General features: G+C 38.2%; 2 protein-coding genes across 2 annotated transcripts in view; both read right to left on the bottom strand.

Annotated features, from left to right (window-relative positions):
- Window positions 1-1818: 1818 nt before the first annotated feature.
- Window positions 1819-9192, bottom strand: LOC134748125 (uncharacterized). The gene is made up of 6 exons (XM_063682827.1): window positions 9180-9192; window positions 8694-8843; window positions 7941-8046; window positions 7592-7731; window positions 2896-2999; window positions 1819-1970 (listed from the first exon to the last, which is right to left on the bottom strand). Exons 1-6 carry the CDS (start codon window positions 9190-9192, stop codon window positions 1956-1958), a joined length of 528 nt encoding a protein of 175 aa, XP_063538897.1. The 3' UTR covers window positions 1819-1955.
- A 165-nt stretch (window positions 9193-9357) lies between these two features.
- Window positions 9358-17951, bottom strand: part of LOC134748114 (hemicentin-2-like) — a 179757-nt gene continuing 171163 nt past the window's right edge. Inside the window, exon 13 of the mRNA XM_063682816.1 lies at window positions 9358-9551. Within this exon, the coding sequence (XP_063538886.1) occupies window positions 9358-9551 (194 nt within the window). The remainder of the gene's footprint in view (window positions 9552-17951) is intronic.

The following is a 17951-nucleotide window of genomic DNA, read 5'->3' as shown; positions in this document are numbered from 1 at the left end:
CATCACTTTCGCACTTACATATTAGTTAGAACGTGACAGGCATGGTGACAAATGATAAAGAGCCGGCCATCTTAGCCCTTCTGATAGCTGCAGGATTGTAGAAATAGAGCGCTAGACTACCCGCGAGATAGACTACCCGCTTTTTCTAACTATTATTTAAGGGGGACGGGTAGTCTATCTCGCGGGCGAGATACTGTCGCGCCGCTCCTGTGTTAGCCCGGCTGGATCGCCAGAATTGATTCTTCCCCTCTCATTCTGGGGGGTAACCAGGACCAGTTAATCTCGTGGTATGATCCAAGGAACAATTATACCTATTTACATACAAAGTGCATACGTACTGTAATGTTCTGTATTTACCACAGTAAATCATACGATGTAATTGTATGTCCAACGGCTCGGCAACCCAAACATCACGTGACACGACTGCCCTCCTCGCGGTCTGTCATCGACTGACTCCTAGTGACGTCACTATGACGTAAGCGCTCGAGAATACGCAATACACTACACTCACTGCACTTACTCACTCCACTATGTCATTTATCAAAGTTTTCTTTTGAAAACAATTTTGACATGACATTTTTACATTGTTTTGATGTAACATTCCATCTTTTACTCTTCTACGTATTTTGTGTAAACTTGTTTATGTGCAATATAGATGAAATTAAACTATCGTGAGACGTATTTCAAAATATTTAGATCACTACGGTTACACTCACTAGTATTTTTAGTCGCTTTTGGCGATGTTTCGGACTCGTCGGGAGTCCTTCCTCGGGCGCGGGCAGTGCACGGAGTACAGTCGCCGCGAGTACTCGAGCCTGAGGAAGGACTCCAGACGAGTCCGATATATGTCGCCAAAAGCGACTAAAATTACTAGTGAGTGTATTTTGCAATATAGTTGTTTATGATGACTTGATGACATGACCACTCTGTTGAAATAATTAGAATATACCTATATGATATGGAAGAATTCTTTAAATAAATACTATTGCTATGGCATGATATCGTTTATATACTTCTTTTGAAATATTTGTCACTATTTTAGCGAATAATCCCAAGATTATACAACAAATAAGCTCATTTATAACTCAAAGAAAAATTATTCAAAAGCAGCCTTTGATTTTTGAAAAGAAAAATATTTGTGCTTGACGCTAACGAGTCTAGAGAGATGGCGAAATTGTAAATAAGAGAACGAAAAGTCCAGAATAATATAATAAAAAAAATATGGCTTACTGGTCTCCCACAATGTACGAAACGAAAATTACATAACTTAGATAAAGTCCTATAATCTTCATAGGATTTTTGACTTAAATATTTCCAAAAAATAATAATGGCATTGCTTGTTTGCTACCGTCGTCGTAAAAAATACTTTTATTTTATATTGTTCAAATATCAGTATAGAGCTTACATTCGATTGTGTCTGACTTATACTTACGTCCTTTGGTACCTTTCTACGCAGAAAGATAAATAATCATAATAATCATCATTTATTTGCACATAAAAAGGGTTTTACATAGATATTATAAAAGTTACATGGTCTAGCATACATACATACATACATACATAGTCATAGTGGTCTAATACATAGTTAGGTACATTTTTCGAAGTAAGAAAGTGTTTAATAATACAATCTCGAATGGTGATATAAAATCAAGCATGTATGTTCAGAAGATAAAAATCGTATAAATATCGCGACCGCTACTCATACACTGTTAGTGCTTGAAAATAAAAATAGAATACCTAAGTTAAACCGTACTATTACCGTAAATGACACATATGACTCACGGCAGTTTAAATTCAATTAAAATTATATTTAATGACGATACCATGCCGATACATGTCGCTTCGATGCGATTCATAAAAACGATAACATGCCAAAGCCCCTAAATTACAATTGGCAATTTGGAATTTACAATAAACATTTTCATTTATATTTACAAGAGCCGCAATTCCTTTTGTTATCTCTCCGGCATCTGTAAGGGAATAAATTTGAATTATAAATGCAATAATGGTATTTGAGGCGGAAATAAATGCGTCTTGGAGGACGGGTTGCGATATTGTTTTGGAGAAAGGGCAATAGGAATTCAATGGAGTCAAAAAGGTACTTAAGTCTCCAGCAAACTTGACCGAATTTCACCTTCCAATACAAACGGAATTTCGTTCTCATTTTAAAACTATGTGTTGGATTGTAATGAAACTTTGCACATACAATGACATGAGGTATATCTAGTCCTATAAATAGTTTATATAGCTCCAGTATATGCGACCCCCCTTTTGACTACAAAGCTGGGTCCGCCCTTATAGTAGCGGATGAAACAACGCGCCAGATGTATTTGCCACCCTGGATTACTTTTTCAAAGTAATATCCGTTTATGTCTAATTGTAGAAACATATTTCTGTTTTGTTAAGATATTAGAAAATGGCAGATACTTTTGTTTTGACGCATAATTTGATCCACTAATCACAGTTCACACATCACACACACTACTCACTCACACATACACACTCACACTCACACACAGTTTCATTCACAGTCGTTCATAGTTTCAGGACAAGTTAAATCTATGCTATACTCTCTGACCACTCTGTTACGAGTACGTCGCTACACTACGTTACGTTACCATTTGGTCGTGTTTCGTGGGCACTCTTGCTCCCTGATAGTGTTACTTTCGTTGTGCTATCTTTTTTTATACTACGTCGGTGGCAAACAAGCATACGGCCCGCCAGATGTTAAGCAGTCTCCGTAGCCTATGTACGCCTGCAACTCCAGAGGACCACTATGTTACGTTACCTTTGGTCGTGTGTAGTGGGCACCGCGCTACCTCTTGCTCCCTGATGTTGTTGCTTTCGTTTTCATTCTGACCACTGTGTTACATTGTGTCCACTATGTTACGTTACCATTTGTTCGTGTGTGGTGGTCGTCGCGTATGCTACTTCCTGCTCTCTGATAGTGTAGCTTTTATTGTCGCTGGATTCCAGGACTACACGCGGCGGCTCGTTTTCTGTTCAACAGACAATAGTACATTATTGCAGAGGCCGGGCAAGGGCAATTCGTGGATGAGTTTCGATTATGTACGACGCGAAGCGGATTGATATTGACATAATGAACATTTTTCCGTACTAGTTTTGATACAATAAGGCGAACATTTCCGAGCATGGAGAAAAATATATAAATTGTATATACAGTGTCTACCACAATGAAAATTGAACTGTGAATAACTCTGCTCAACGTGGGATTTTAATCCACACTTTTGGAATGCGCGCTATCAAATCGCGGGTTTGAAACCGGACTTATAAAAATTAGTTTCTTGAAGCTTGTGTGTGAGATATCATTAAATATGTATAAGTCGCTTTTCAGTGAAGGAAAACATCGTAAGGAAACAGGATCAGGTCTAATAAGGCCTAGTTTCCCTTTTGAGATAAAAGGTCAGCGTAGATATCATTGAATATTTTCCAAATCTCGTAACATCCCATTTGATTTCTAATGTAATGACAATTTATTTTATGTATTATTAAGTTTAATTTGTAATTTTTATCGATGGGTTTTTTGCCTGAAATAAAAATATTGATTGATTGATTGATATATAGCTACGGGGAATTTCGTTTCTATTAAGGTATTCGTTGACTGAGTAACAACATTCCGCTAACAGCCATTGCGAAAGTTTTCTTTTAAATTCCCTTCAGGACAACATTTTGAGATCATTCGGAAGAGGATTAAACAATCTGATCTTCTATCACATATGTTTCAAATTCGAATTGATTGGTTTAATATAGTCGTTTCAAATAAACGTAAACGCTCATTGATTCGCAAATACAAAAAGAACGCTTTGTGTTGAAAACGTTCTGACCACACAATCAATATGGTGTGCACCGAATTATACCGAATTTAAATAGGTACCATTCGTTTGCGTCGACCACAGTTTAAAAAACAGATACCACACAAATTATTGTTTCATTAGTAGTATTTAGTACCTACTTTATTGATACTTAGTAAATATAATAATTAAAAAAAACATATGGTTGGCTGTAAAATCTGTTTACGGACGATAATTTTGCGTGATAACGTCATAAGAAAACATTGACGTAACGATACCATGGAGATCTGTCCACAACGTTACCATGGAGATTTGTCCACAACGTGACACTTTTCGTGCATCGGTGTATGGATGGTATAGAAAGGATCGCAATCTCTTATGGCAGAATTGTTGTAAAAGTGACCGCGTTAAGCTTTAAATAATAGTTCCTAATCTCTCCGGTGGCGCTAGTTAGGCTCTGGGACATGAGTATAACATGAACCATATAAGGCAACAAATAACCCGACCAAATTACGTAGGTTGTTTTTGGTAGTATTTCGGTGCATGGTGGCGCCGCCTAATTACTGTTTTTTGATGGACACTTTTCATGCATAGAGATTTGGCTCCTTTATGCAGTCTCCATGGATCGGTGTTAATCGATTTATAAGACGTTATCACGTCAAAAACTAAGCATAACTAGTTTACAAGCTTAATAACTATGATGCAATTCATTTTACAGGGAAAAATAATTTTTAGAAAATTCTTAAAAGAAACTTCCTACAACTTTCTTGTAACAGAGATCCTATTTAGGAGTGAAAGTTCCAGCAAATTATGTAGAAAGTAATTTTCTGAAATGTACCCGAGGAGATGTAAGAGTAAACTTAAACATTGCCGAGGATTTATCGATGCCAATATGAAGGCTTAGCTCAAATATCGGGTACTTTAGTACTTAGTAAACTTCACCTTCGACTAACAAAGTGTAAATATTTAAAAGTACCTAAAATCAAATGTTTTACGTTCCTATATGGCGTTTCAAAGTTAAAATTATTTAATATATTTACGAAAGCAGTATTAAATGATTGGCTTGCTTTCATGTTGGTGCGTAAATACTCTGTATTATATCTAAAAGCATGACAAAAGTGAAAGTGAAAGTTATTAAATTTAAATAAATGTGCGCTTTTTAAAAGGAAAAACCTGTGTCTATTCGATAGTGATAATATAAACAAATTACCACTGCGTTAACAGTCCATGTTGCTTACACATAATTCAACTACGTTACGGTTAAATTGAGATTTCCCGCCTATAGTATAGTGCTAGTAATGTAAGTCAAAGTCAAAGTGTTTATTTGTAAAACATAGGTAAAACTGTTACAGTGGTGTATAAAATTATAAAATTGGTCTCACTATGTTTTGCCTTTTGGCGTACAAAAACATGTTCTTAAAATAACTTAACTAACAAGATAAATCTTAAAAATTTAAACATTAAAAATATTGCCTATACGCCTATAATAACAGTAAAATCATTCATTGCGTAAAATAAATACATTTCAAATACATTAAAGAGAAAAATAATGATAAGATCTAACATAAAAGGGTCTCTATTGTTTCCTATAAAGTTTTAAGTCTTTATGTAGTTTGTCCGCATTTTTGTTAGTCATAATTTGGTTTTTCTCAGAAACGCGTAACTTTTCAGGATTTCCATAATACAAACCTAACCTAACCTATCTATGGGATAACCTTACGAAAATCTTGAAAAGTTAACGGTTTCAGAATTATAACTACTGATAATCTAAACATTATCTATGAATAAATTACCTATGACTTAATAATTATGTAAAACAAAGGGATCCCAATTCCCAATACAAAATTCGTTAAGAAAATTTCGTATTTATTCGTTTAATTGCTTATTCAAGCTGGACATTTATTGCGATTTATGTTTGGTATTCAAACTTTTATCATATTGTTTCGTCTATCCCACCAAAAACATTTTCATGTAAAATGTTGCCAAGACGAGACCATATAGCTGGCACTGTCAAAAAGTTATCAGATCTCATGTAGAATTAAGCTTCTAACTCTTCTACACGCCCTAACTCTAATTATACAAGTCCTATTTCACAAACTCTATACCTACTTAGTCAAAATATATTCTTCGTTACCATTGGTTACGTTACGTGTTACTATTTAAACAATAGTTTTATGACTGAGTACTCATTCATTAAAAATGGAAACACAAAATCTTCAAGACTATTATGTATATTATATGGTACCTAAGTTTCTGGTTTTTGGCAGCTTTGAGTATAAATATCATGTTTCGGCCGGTTTTGGCCAAAACCCTGCCGAACCTTTTGGCCGCCCCTGGACTGTATTTTCGGAAGCGTCCGACTGAAGCTTCGGTTTCTCTTTCGGCAGAAGAATCATGTTTCGGATGAAGGTTCGGTTTCGGCCAAAACTAGAGCAAAACCGAATCTTATTTACTGTAGTTTCCGCAAAAAATCCGGTTTCAGTCGGACTGCATGGCGATCTTCTAAATAATCTACTAGTACGTATGTTCCTACTCATAGCTCTAGTCAACGTAACACAAATAGACACGCTAATAAATGGAGTGGACTCGCTACGGCGAGAAGCGTCAGCTTCAATAATTAACGAATGAATCTACATACACAACACAGATGGGCGGTGGTGAGATGTATTTCACACGTTGTATTAATTGTTATTTATTTTCTATAAGCTTGTGTATTATTATTATTGTATTGTTTTATTTGTGTGGTCAAAAATTGTACAGATACAGAGCAGAAATAAAATTCTCGAAAAAAATGCAAAAAGATTTGGTCAGGATCCTTCTTATCAAACACAGACAAGGCTGTCTGTCTGTCAAGTACAACCGGCCCATTGTATTATAAGATATGCAGTTATATAAATGTGCAATACAGTAAGTAAGTAAGTAAACACTTAAAGAAGAAAGAAATATTGATTGCATCAGATATAACATAATTGTGTAGTACAAAGGTGAAAGGTGAAGGGAAAGTTTCCAAATTGTTTAAAAAGTTCTCGAAAATTGTTCTTGAAAGAGCAGGAGACAAAGGAAATTTTTATTTGAATTGAAAATATCGATTTAAAAAAAAGATGAGAAATTTCCTAATTTTTTCCAAGTGGAAATTTCACAATTACATCACTAATTTAAAGTGTCCCTCTCAGTATCTGAACGTCCGCTTGTCGTTGAGATTGCTTTTCGGCGCGATTCGAGAAATGAATTAGACATTTACTAGATATGAAATAGTAAAGAGATGTGACATTTCACGGCAAAAGATACCTTATGGCGGCTGGCGCTTACGCCGCATAGCGTCGCAAATTATTGCGGCGCTATGCGACGTAAGCGCCATCCAATATTAATTGGAGCGGCGTTAATAATAGCGTAAGCTCCAACCGCCATAAGGTACCTTTACCCGTGGGACGTCACATATCTTTACTATTTCATATCTAGTGAATCTCTAATTCATTTCCCGAATCGCGCTGTTTGTCTCTGCGTCACTTTGTCATTCGAATTTAGTTTTCAGCTTGTCAGCTGGCGGCCTGGCGGGTACGCGATGAGGTACCGCCTGCCTTGTGCGGTTTGCACAACAGATTGAGGCGCACAAATACCATTGCAATACGGACCGTACTCACCAGGCTTAGGGTTCAAGATGTCAGGTTTAGTTTTCAGCTTGTCAGCTGGCGGGTACGCGATGAGGTACCGCCAGCCTTTTGCGCTTTGCACAACAGATTGAGACGCACAGATGCCATTGCAATATGGACCGTACTCACCAGGCTTAGGGTTCAAGATGTCAGGTTTAGTTTCCAACTTGTCGGCTGGCGGGTACGCGATGAGATACCGTCTGCCTTGTGCGTCAACTTGCACCACGGATTGGGAGGGGCGCTTGCTGCTTGATGTGTTCTCGTTTCGTCTGTGATCAAAATAAGAAAAGCTAAGGGTCTTTCTCCCTTCTGTAACTGAAGAGTTATTTGATAAGTGTGCACATGTGTTTTTTGTGATTTGGTTAATGGCAAATACTTTGAGAAACCTGGACCAACTACACACACAATGATTGGTATGCGTGTGTACATGGACACTAAAATGATTTCCACACTATGGTGTGTCTGCCCTGTGCCTTACCTGCGTATAGCTAGCACCACGATAGCACCAATGGCTGTAACAAGCGCAGCTAAAGCGGCCAGCGCCGCTGCGGCAGGAAACCTCGTCGTGATGCGAGGCGTGGTTTCTTCTGAGAACACAATCATTGTATTATTTCAATCTCTAGCTAACTACGAAGTGAATTTGAACAACTTTCACTATGAGACCCAAATCAGTCACGAAATAAATGTTTGCTATCGCATATAAGTAAATGAATGAAATAGCCTATGTTTTTCTCGATTTTGGACTTAGTCCTGTGAGTAAAAGACGCTCAGTATGACCAATAAGCCTTGTAGAGTCTAAAGCTAAGCATTGAAAAGAGACCTTTACCTATAACTACTATTCAACGTAGTCATTAAATTAGATGAACTGAACTAATAGAATAATAGGCTATAGGTACCGCCGGATTTCAAAAGACCCCACACTAGCGTTGTCTCAGCATCGGGGTCTAGTCAACTATGGCTACTGCTCGACAACGTTGGCGTAACTGCCGGCCTAGCTAAGGTGACAATCGCTATCGAAACGACAACGAAACGCTTTGTGTCTCTATCACTCTTCCATATTACTGCGATATTGACAGTTGCGTTTCGAGGAGCGTAAGCGATTGGCATGTTGGCTACGCGGCCTGTGCAGCGACGCCATTTTCGATAGCGTTAACTAGACGGCGAAATACGCTAGTGTGGAGTAGCCCTTCATGTTCAAACTGTAGACAGTTAATTTTGTGCAAAGGGTTACCAGTCCTCTTGGCTGCATCTCTGAAGACCAGCTCCCTCAGCAGCGACGGTTCAGAAGCACCCTTGCTGTTCCTGGCCACCACGCCGAGGATCTCGTCTTCTGTGAGAACTTCCAACGCCGACCAGCTGACGTTCAGCCATACCACCAGGTCTGGGAGAAAAGATGGAATTCAATCTAAATACTAATAATATTCGGCTTTATAATAATAAGACTAAAGCGGGAGTTATAATACTGATTCATAGGTATTTTACGGATGAATCCCTATTTCTGGTGGTTATAATTTAAACTACCTACACAAAGTAACTAAACTATACTTACAAGAATTTCTAAGTCCCCCGTCGTAACCGGCTAGGCACTACTTTACCTTCTGCCTTGAAATTATCTGTTTCTAAAGGCTGTGTATTGGAGACCGCTAAAGAAATTACGGAAATTTAGAAACACTTCTGGCTTTTTATGGACGCTGTATAGACAAATGATTATGATTACCACATAAGTACATCCTTTATAACCAACGGAGATTTGTGCCAAATGCGTTTCATCTTCTTGACAGGATCAGAGAACCTTCTATACATGCTCTGCGCAATGTAACATGGTTGTCGCGCCTACCAACCGCATAAATACTATCTGTTGGCCGTAAGGCCGTTTTATTTTATGCCAGATCCTTCTAAAGCGTCTGAAACTTACCAAAATTTGACGCTGTGGTATTAGCCAGCGTTCTGATGTTGTCCCCCAGAGCGTCCAGCGTGAATCTTTGACTCAGCCCCCCGTCGTAGCCGGCCAGGCACCGCACTGATAGGAACGCTTCCCCGCTCTTGAGGACTCTGTTCGCCGTGCAATTGCGAGGTGGAGACGGGCGTGCTAGGAAAAAAAGAAACATTTTTTTATACCACGTCGGTGGCAATCAAGCATACGGCCCGCCCGATGGTAAGCAGTTACCGTAGCCTATGGACGCCTGCAGCACCAGAGATATTACATGCACGTTGCCGACCCTAATATTTTTTTTGAGGTACGGCAAAATGATTTAAAATCAATCATCAAATAAATATATTAGATATTAGCAAAATCTAGCCGACGTCTGCAGAAAACGTTTCATTATTTTATCGCTTTTGTAGTTTGTCTGGTTAATGTAAAGTCTGACCAGGAATATATGATCACGCGCCATGTTGCGGAATTTTACTGGAACTAATTTTTTCATACTGTACTGAACTGTCACCCTATACACGAAGAATAACAGCACCCTCTTGACAATGATCATATATTTCTGGTCAGGCTTTAAGCTAATTAATGATAAGAATAAGAATAAGAAGAAAATAACACAAAACATTGATTCATTTAGACGAACAGAATTGATCTCACCGTTGCCACTCGGGGTGAATGAATGTGTGAATGATCTCAATAACTGCTTATTTAATATTTTATAAATATGTTAATATCTGCACTAAAAAGCATTTTTTTCGAGCAGTTTAAAAGGTATCGCAGGCTTAAAGGCGTATCCACATTACTATTATAACTTAGAATAGAATACATTTATTAACGTCACATGATGGTAGGTTACATAGGAGAGTGTATAAAAGGAACGGACGAAAAAAGGACCCCCACTCAGCGTAATGCATAACTTATACCGCGGTGTGGCATCCAAAACCCCGATCACTGCTAATTTTATACGTATCTATAAGTTGGCCGCAAGATCGTTTCCGACCGATCGTTCGGGTAATGGCTCCTCTACACGTTGGCCTAGCGGTATAGACCGCGGGCCAGGAACAGATTTCCATGACCAATCGCCTCCCGGGCGAAAACTGGTATGAACCCTCGTGAACGTCAGCTGCCGCTCCGTTGGTGGGTTGACGAATGGCAGCAAATAGTCTATAAAAATTTTTTTGTCATCGCCTCCCGCTTGATACTTTGTCAGATGATAGTTTAGATGCTATTGTGAATAAACAAAATCGTCAGCCGATTGTATCGCTGTGGAAAGACCGTCAGCTGGTCACATGAACATGTAAAAAAGAAAATTCTTTTCAGTCATTAGCGTCATCGCCTCCCGTTTGATACTTTGTCAGATGATAGTTTAGATGCTATTGTTAATAAAACAAAACGTCAGCCGGTTGTATCGCGGTGGAAAGACCGTGTTACGCGTTTCGGTAGCTGCCAGTCCACAACCCACCAACGGAGCGGCAACTGACGTTCACGAGGGTTCATCATACATAGCCGTTAACCGCTATACGAGTTTTCGCCCGGGAGGCGATGACTGACGAAATTTGCGCCTGGCTCGCGGTCTAGTAGGCCAGTCCAAGGGACGCATTTATGCGTTAGAGGAAGCAGGTGATGTTGCTATCTGATTCCACCGCATGGCTGCGTCCCTTAGACTGGCCTACGCTGGGCCATCGTGTAGAGGATCCATAAGAAACTGCCAAAAGACTGTTCGCCATACGTACGCCATACTTATTACTAGGTACTCAAATAACATCTCGCTTTGTCTATCTAGAGTGAAACTTTGATAAATGTTGTTCGAGAGAAGAATGATTAACTGATTCCACTAACAAGTTAAATAACTAAAAACATAATTAAAGTTAACATTTCGAAAAATAATAAATACGACATGAAACATTGCAAGTATTTCACTCAGCCGCACAGAAATGCAGGCATCCATAAATTTTCAGTTGGCGATACCGGCGAAATTTAATTCGACGAATTCATTAAAACTGCGCTCCGATTGGTCAGGTCAAAACGCGAAACAGGCCGGTGAAAAATTTGGCAAGTGCGAATTGAAGTTAATAGGGTAGTTGACTGACTAGTCAAATCAGTTTCTTTTTTCGAATTGTCAAACATCAAACATTTATTCAGCAAATAGGCCACAGGGGCTCTTTTACATGTCAATTTTTACAAGCAATTTATAATACATACATATAATCACGCCTATTTCCCGGAGGGGTAGGCAGAGACCACGGATTTCAACTTGCTACGATCCTGACATACCTCTTTCGCTTCCTTCACTTTCATGACATTCCTCATACACGCTCGCCGGTTTAGGGTGCTCTTGACCTGGCCTTACTTCAGGATTTCCCCGATCTGATCAGAGAAAGTCCGCCGAGTTCTGCCCCTTCCAACTCCCGTTTCTACCTCTCCCTTATACAAGCAATAAAGTTAACCAAAAATTACAAAAAACAAATACACATATGGAACGATAAGCCACTATGGAATCTATATCTAATATATAAAATAGAACAATGACGTCACGGACAAGTTAGTATACCTACTCTTTATATTTTTATTTAATTTATTTTTATAAACTGATCGGCGATTGGCCCTAGTCACACCTGATGGAAAGTGAAGACAGGGCCTAAGATGGAGCTCACCGGTTCAGTAACAGCTCAGCCTATTCACTCTTGTTTTAAAGAGACCGAGGTCATATTGATCAGGGAATACAAATGGCGGGAGCGCATTCCATTCCTTAGCCGTCCGTACCAAAAAGGAGGAGGCAAAACGTTTCGTCCGAAGTCCGAACAAATGGAATGTGGACCACGAACGGGTGCATTCGCTCCCCGCGCCTGGATGTCCGATGATGGAAAGGGGAAGGTTATGCGTGCATGGTGTAAAATAATATTTATTTATTTATTTTAGATACAGGAAACATCCCTATTCGAGAAGAAAGACAAATATACCAATGTAAGTAAATTAGCTTTTCGGATTCGAGACTTAATAAGATCTGATATTTAGATCTCTTGACAATAGATATGAGAAAGAAAATTTGGACATATCGTCTTTATGCGACGATGGTAGATGGACAGTCTAGCAAAACTATTAGCTCAGCACCCCTGCATACATATTTGTATGATACAAAAAGGTGTACTAAGCTAATAGTTTTGCTGAGTGTACTTAAGTAAAAATACTTACTGAAATACACTTTATTCTATAGTACAGTCTACCTACAATAATATGTTATACAACGAAGGCCGCAGAAATATCTGGCACGATCTTATTTGTAGAGTCAGAAGAGTGTGTCACATATTTTTTTCGACCTTCAAAGAGTATTGTGTAGTCATAAGAGCGTGTAACATATAATTGCAGGTAACTGTACTTGAAATCATAAAAATTTCTTGAGAATCCAGAAAAAAATGGTAGGTACTTAAATACTTATTCACACTTAGGTATATTTCGCTACCGACCCAGGAAATGTATGTATGTATGTAAACACTTTATTGCACATAAGACAGGTTAAGATATACAATTAAACAGCAAGTATACAATGTACAAAGGCGAACTTATCCCTGTAAGGGATCCCTTCCAGTCAACCTTTGAGCGACTGAGAGTAGACAATTAAAAATGACAGACAAACGAAGACTATGTACAGAAAAGTGAAATTATGGTTCAATTATTACACAAGTAAAATATCTTCTTTTCTATAAAAACTTTGCTACTTTTTTAATTTTACAAAATACATCTAGCTCAACCGCCCCAACCTTTCTCACTCCTGTACCCTAAAAAAAACTACCGCTCCATTTTATCGCGACGCGTTCGCGCGGCCAAAATCAAAATGGCCGCCCGTAAAAATGGCGCTCAAAAACCGAATGGGCTAGTGCGAAGTTCCCCTATATAAGTTTCCTCGTTACTTCCATATTGGCGGAATTGCCGGCGAAGTTAGCCCGTATTTTAAACGTACAAATATTCGAATTTTGATTCCGGAATGTTTTAATTAGGTTGGATATTAATTTAGCGTTATCTGATTTGTGATTCGATCTGATTGATGCTCTTAATTTAAAGCGATTTACTGAACGTAAGTTTAGTAGTTAACTTAAACTTTAGTGATACAGTTTAGTATTACACTAGCTCCTGCCCGCGACTTCGTCTGCGTGGAATGATGATGATGATTGATAAAAACTATCCTAGGTACAATTGAGGACATTGGTGGTGAACCACCTTAAGGGCAAAAATCGTTTAAACGTCTTGCAGACGGTCAGGCGATATCATAAAAGTGATGACCATTAACATGGCACTTAAAAATGTGGGTGTTGAAAAAAAATTAGCTCAGGTAGTTTATTGCAGTCCATTGGCTTGTGACGGCCGGCATTTGCAAACGAAGATAAGGAATCCAAAATGCATCCTAATTGGTTATCTTTATGGGGAGGCGAAGCTTAGCCTAAACAATAACAATTAATAAACTGTCCTTACTACCTAAATATTGTTTGTCTCATTAGGTACCTGTTTTTACCCTTTCCATATTAAGATAAAGAATTCTAAATGCATCTTAATTGGTTATCTCTATGAGAGGCGGAGTTTTTCTCGCTCGTAAGTTTCGAGGTAAAAAAATCAGAAGTGTCCCCAATGTCCCCAACAAATTTCATCTCAATCGGTTGAGCGGTTTAAGCATGAATAGGCAACAGACAGACAGAGGTAGGTACTTTCGCATTATAATCATTGGCAACATTCTTAGTGCCCGTAAGGCCCGTCCTTTATGTCGGCGGCAAATAGTAAAATCGGGCATATCGAGATATTCCTAGGCATATCATGAAACGCCGCCATTTCATGATCTGACTAACCACTACCAGCCATATCGTTCAAACCTCAACGTGATATGCGATGAGCGATTCCAATGCGAATTCCACAGATTCAGGAAAGCGCTAAGGAGCCCACTGACTATAGGTCCGCCGGACGATATCGGCCTTCTTCTTCTTCTTCTTTTAAAATTATGGCTTCAGCCCAGTGGGACTATTTCGCCAGTATCAAGGTATTGAGAGGTTTACAAACGACAAAAATTGTACGGTTGTACAAGACAGTGTACGGTGATTTGTTAGCTCTTGTAAATCGATAGCTAGACTTTACAAGAAGCACGTGGACTACCGGCCGTTGACTCCAAGATGGTGGTTAAAAGCGCTTCAAAATTAATTCTCCATTCACTGCACACTACCACATTAGTTTACTGTATAATAAGCTATCGATATTACACTTTAAACAATATTAATAAGCAAAAAACAAAGTAATTAATCACGATGCTAACTATCAAGATGGCGCTTGAACCGGAAGTCCCGATATCGGCCTGTCAGTTAGAACAAAAATTTGACAGTTCAGGACAACTGACAGGCCGATTTCGTCCGGCGGACTGATAGTCAGTCCTATACACATGAGAGATACGTAGTAGTAATGTTTTTGTGTTGCATAACAGTGCATCCTCACCCCATTTAGCAACCATGTGCTCCACAACTCGCAACCAGAGGTGAGTTACCTAATGTTACCCAGCATAGCATTAAATACATGACCACTTAGTAAGTAATTGAAGGCGGTAAATTAATTAATTTTGACTTAATTAGTGGGATTCCATGGTTAGTGAGGTAATAATGAATGGTTATCAAGTTAGCTCAATGAAATATTATTGCACTAATACAATATTGATGTATAATAGGATTGTTATTCTGATTGTATTAGGTACTAGTTAAGAATTTCATCTAAATTTGTTATGGATAGACATAGACATAGCCATTTATTCATAATCTATATATATACAGCCACAGGAAGAGATGTGCCGCACCTCCGATCTCCGACGGCGCACAGACCTCTTCTTCATAATAAACTGTCGCTGCAACAATCATCTGTCAAGATGCTGTGGCCAATGATGATATATTGTATATACAGATGTCAATCACAATGAAAAAATCAACGATGATCAACTCTGGTCAACGTGGGACTCGAACCCACATCCTTGGATTGCCGGTCCAATGCGTTACCAATTTTCATTGTGATTGACATCTGTATATACAATATATAGATTGTAATAATGTGGTACGTCCCACAATAAAAAAGGAAAAATATATTAACATTTATTCATAATATTTTTTAATATCACATGTCAGGCATTATTCAGTTTTTATATAACATGAAAATTTATTAAAATATAAGGATTAAATTATTCAATTAAACACATTTTTATATTCCATTTATAAATTGTTGGGTAGGTTAAAAAATAGAGTTGATTTCAAAAAGGTAAAATGAAAAAAATAGGGAGTAATTGAAAACTTCTTCTTGAAAAACTCGACTAATCACATCGATGCCCTAGATTATACTAGTAATAATTACGGGGAAAACTTAGTTGTAATTAATACTTTGTATGTGCAAATGGTAAATTGGTAATAATTATCACAGCTATTTCCCCGTAATAAGTACGAGCGTAAATATCAAATGATATTAAATTCGCATTTATCTATTTATCATAAAAATACATAGTTTTGGTTTATATGTGTTAGTTTTTAAATCATATTTTGAATTCGGAAATTGGCGGCTGGACATCCTGTAACAGGTGCACATTTTGCTCTAAAGTTCACATGTCCGATTTAAACAAAATAAAAATGATATAAATTTGAAGTCACTTGTTACTGTACGCGCGTTGAATAATTATTGGGTCACGAAATGTGGCCGAAAATTTTATGCCTCCGAATTTAAATTTGAATGCAACTCGAGCGTAATAAAATATTTATCAACGATTTTCATAACGTTACGTGCCTTACGCCAGCATCAAATAGGATGACGGACAAAGTGGCCAAATACATCGGTATACAGATGTAGTGCATAATTATTTTCCATCGTATTTTCACGGAAACATACGAACGTGTCTTGCTATTTCAGTCAGTCTCGGTACAAAAAGTACTGAGGTTGACTGAAGTAGCATGACAAATACGAACGTTTCCGAGGAAATACGATGGAAAACAATTATGCACTACATCTGTACATCCTTATTCAGTTGAGTGACCGGGAGAGAAAAACAGGAAAATCAATGATGCAGAAATGGCCGCAGCTTATGCTGAGCCCGTTCCTTTTACATTTTGTTATGTTTTATAAGTTTTGTAACTCGTAGATAGGTATCATACTTGTCTTATTGTGTGGGAATAAATGGTTTCTTATTCTTCTTTCTATAGGTAGTATCAACGGTGTGTTACGATCGATATTTGGCCACTTTGGCCGTCACTATATCTATTTGATTACATCACTATTTATTTTTATATTTATCAATAATGGTAATTTTCAAGAGTTTATTCTCTGAAAATACTGTATGTATGTACTTATACGTTGGTGCTCACGAGCTGAACTACGAGTAATGCCAAATCAATATATAATCTAGTGGAGCCTCTTACAATTTCGCAGCTCTTTTAGTTTACGTTTTAGTTTTGAAAAAAATAAAATAACAGACTAAAAACTGTAATAGATGTCATATATTAAAGAAAAAGGGACGAAGCCCTCCAGTGGTGAAGGCCGGATTCGAACCGGCGTCTTTAGCTATCGCGGCTAACGCCATGAACCCCTAGGCCACCCCGCCACTAGTTGAGTTGAGTTTTTAATTTATATATAGTAGTGTGACTACTTAAAAAACACAAGTCAAAATATTTAATAAAATAATTTGATTTGTTCCCAAACTTGTTTTTAAAATAACAGACGTTAATTTATAAAACCGGACAAGTGCGAGTCGGACTCGCCCACCGAGGGTTCCGTACTTTTTAGTATTTGTTGTTATAGCGGCAACAGAAATACATCATCTGTGAAAATTTCAACTGTCTAGCTATCACGGTTGATGAGCCTGGTGACAGACAGACAGACGGACAGACAGACAGACAGACAGACAGACAGACGGACAGACAGATAGACGGACAGAGGAGTCTAAATAATAGGGTCCCGTTTTTATATACCCTTTGGGTACGGAACGACGGAACCCTAAAAATAGTCCTGTACAATATTCTTTTTTATTTTTATAATGCGACAAAGCAAACTAACTAAAGAAATTACTTTTATTCCGCACTACTCGCCTACTTAGCCCAATCGGCGCATCCCGTATTCCATGCAAGTGCAAGTGCAGTAACCTCGTGCACATTTTGTCATTTATTTCTATGAACCGCTCGGGAACGTCTGGCGCATGAGTGTTAAGGGTGGTCCACAGTCACGGCAATATTTCGTGGTAGAGTTGTGCATGCTCGTTCACTGAAAAGATCGCTCCCAACTAGTACAATCTCACAACTGTACTAGTTCGGTCTTTTAGTACAGTAGTACGCAGAGAGAGTCGACGTTTAGTTTTAATTCGGTCGGATGAGTCGGATCACTCGGATCGCTTTGCTGTCATTGTCACTCAAAGGTCCTCGCTCCCATTCTGTTACGTTCGCGTGTAGTGTACTAAAACGTAAGAGCAGAATCATTAGGGAATAGTTCGGTCTAGTAAAGTAGAGGGAATCGTGTCTTTTTGATTTTAGCCTATTTCGTGGACTACTTTATATATAAGTACCTACT

This window comes from Cydia strobilella, chromosome 1 (assembly GCF_947568885.1).
Source record: "Cydia strobilella chromosome 1, ilCydStro3.1, whole genome shotgun sequence".
Lineage (NCBI taxonomy): Eukaryota > Metazoa > Arthropoda > Insecta > Lepidoptera > Tortricidae > Cydia > Cydia strobilella.
This window is presented reverse-complemented; position numbering and strand designations above follow the sequence as displayed.

Coding starts and splice junctions, on each gene's coding strand:
- LOC134748125 (XM_063682827.1), bottom strand. Junction 8,047..8,693: donor AGATGCAGCCAAGAGGACTG/GTAACCCTTTGC, acceptor TGTTCTCAGAAG/AAACCACGCCTCGCATCACG. Junction 7,732..7,940: donor GTGGTGCTAGCTATACGCAG/GTAAGGCACAGG, acceptor TTTTGATCACAG/ACGAAACGAGAACACATCAA.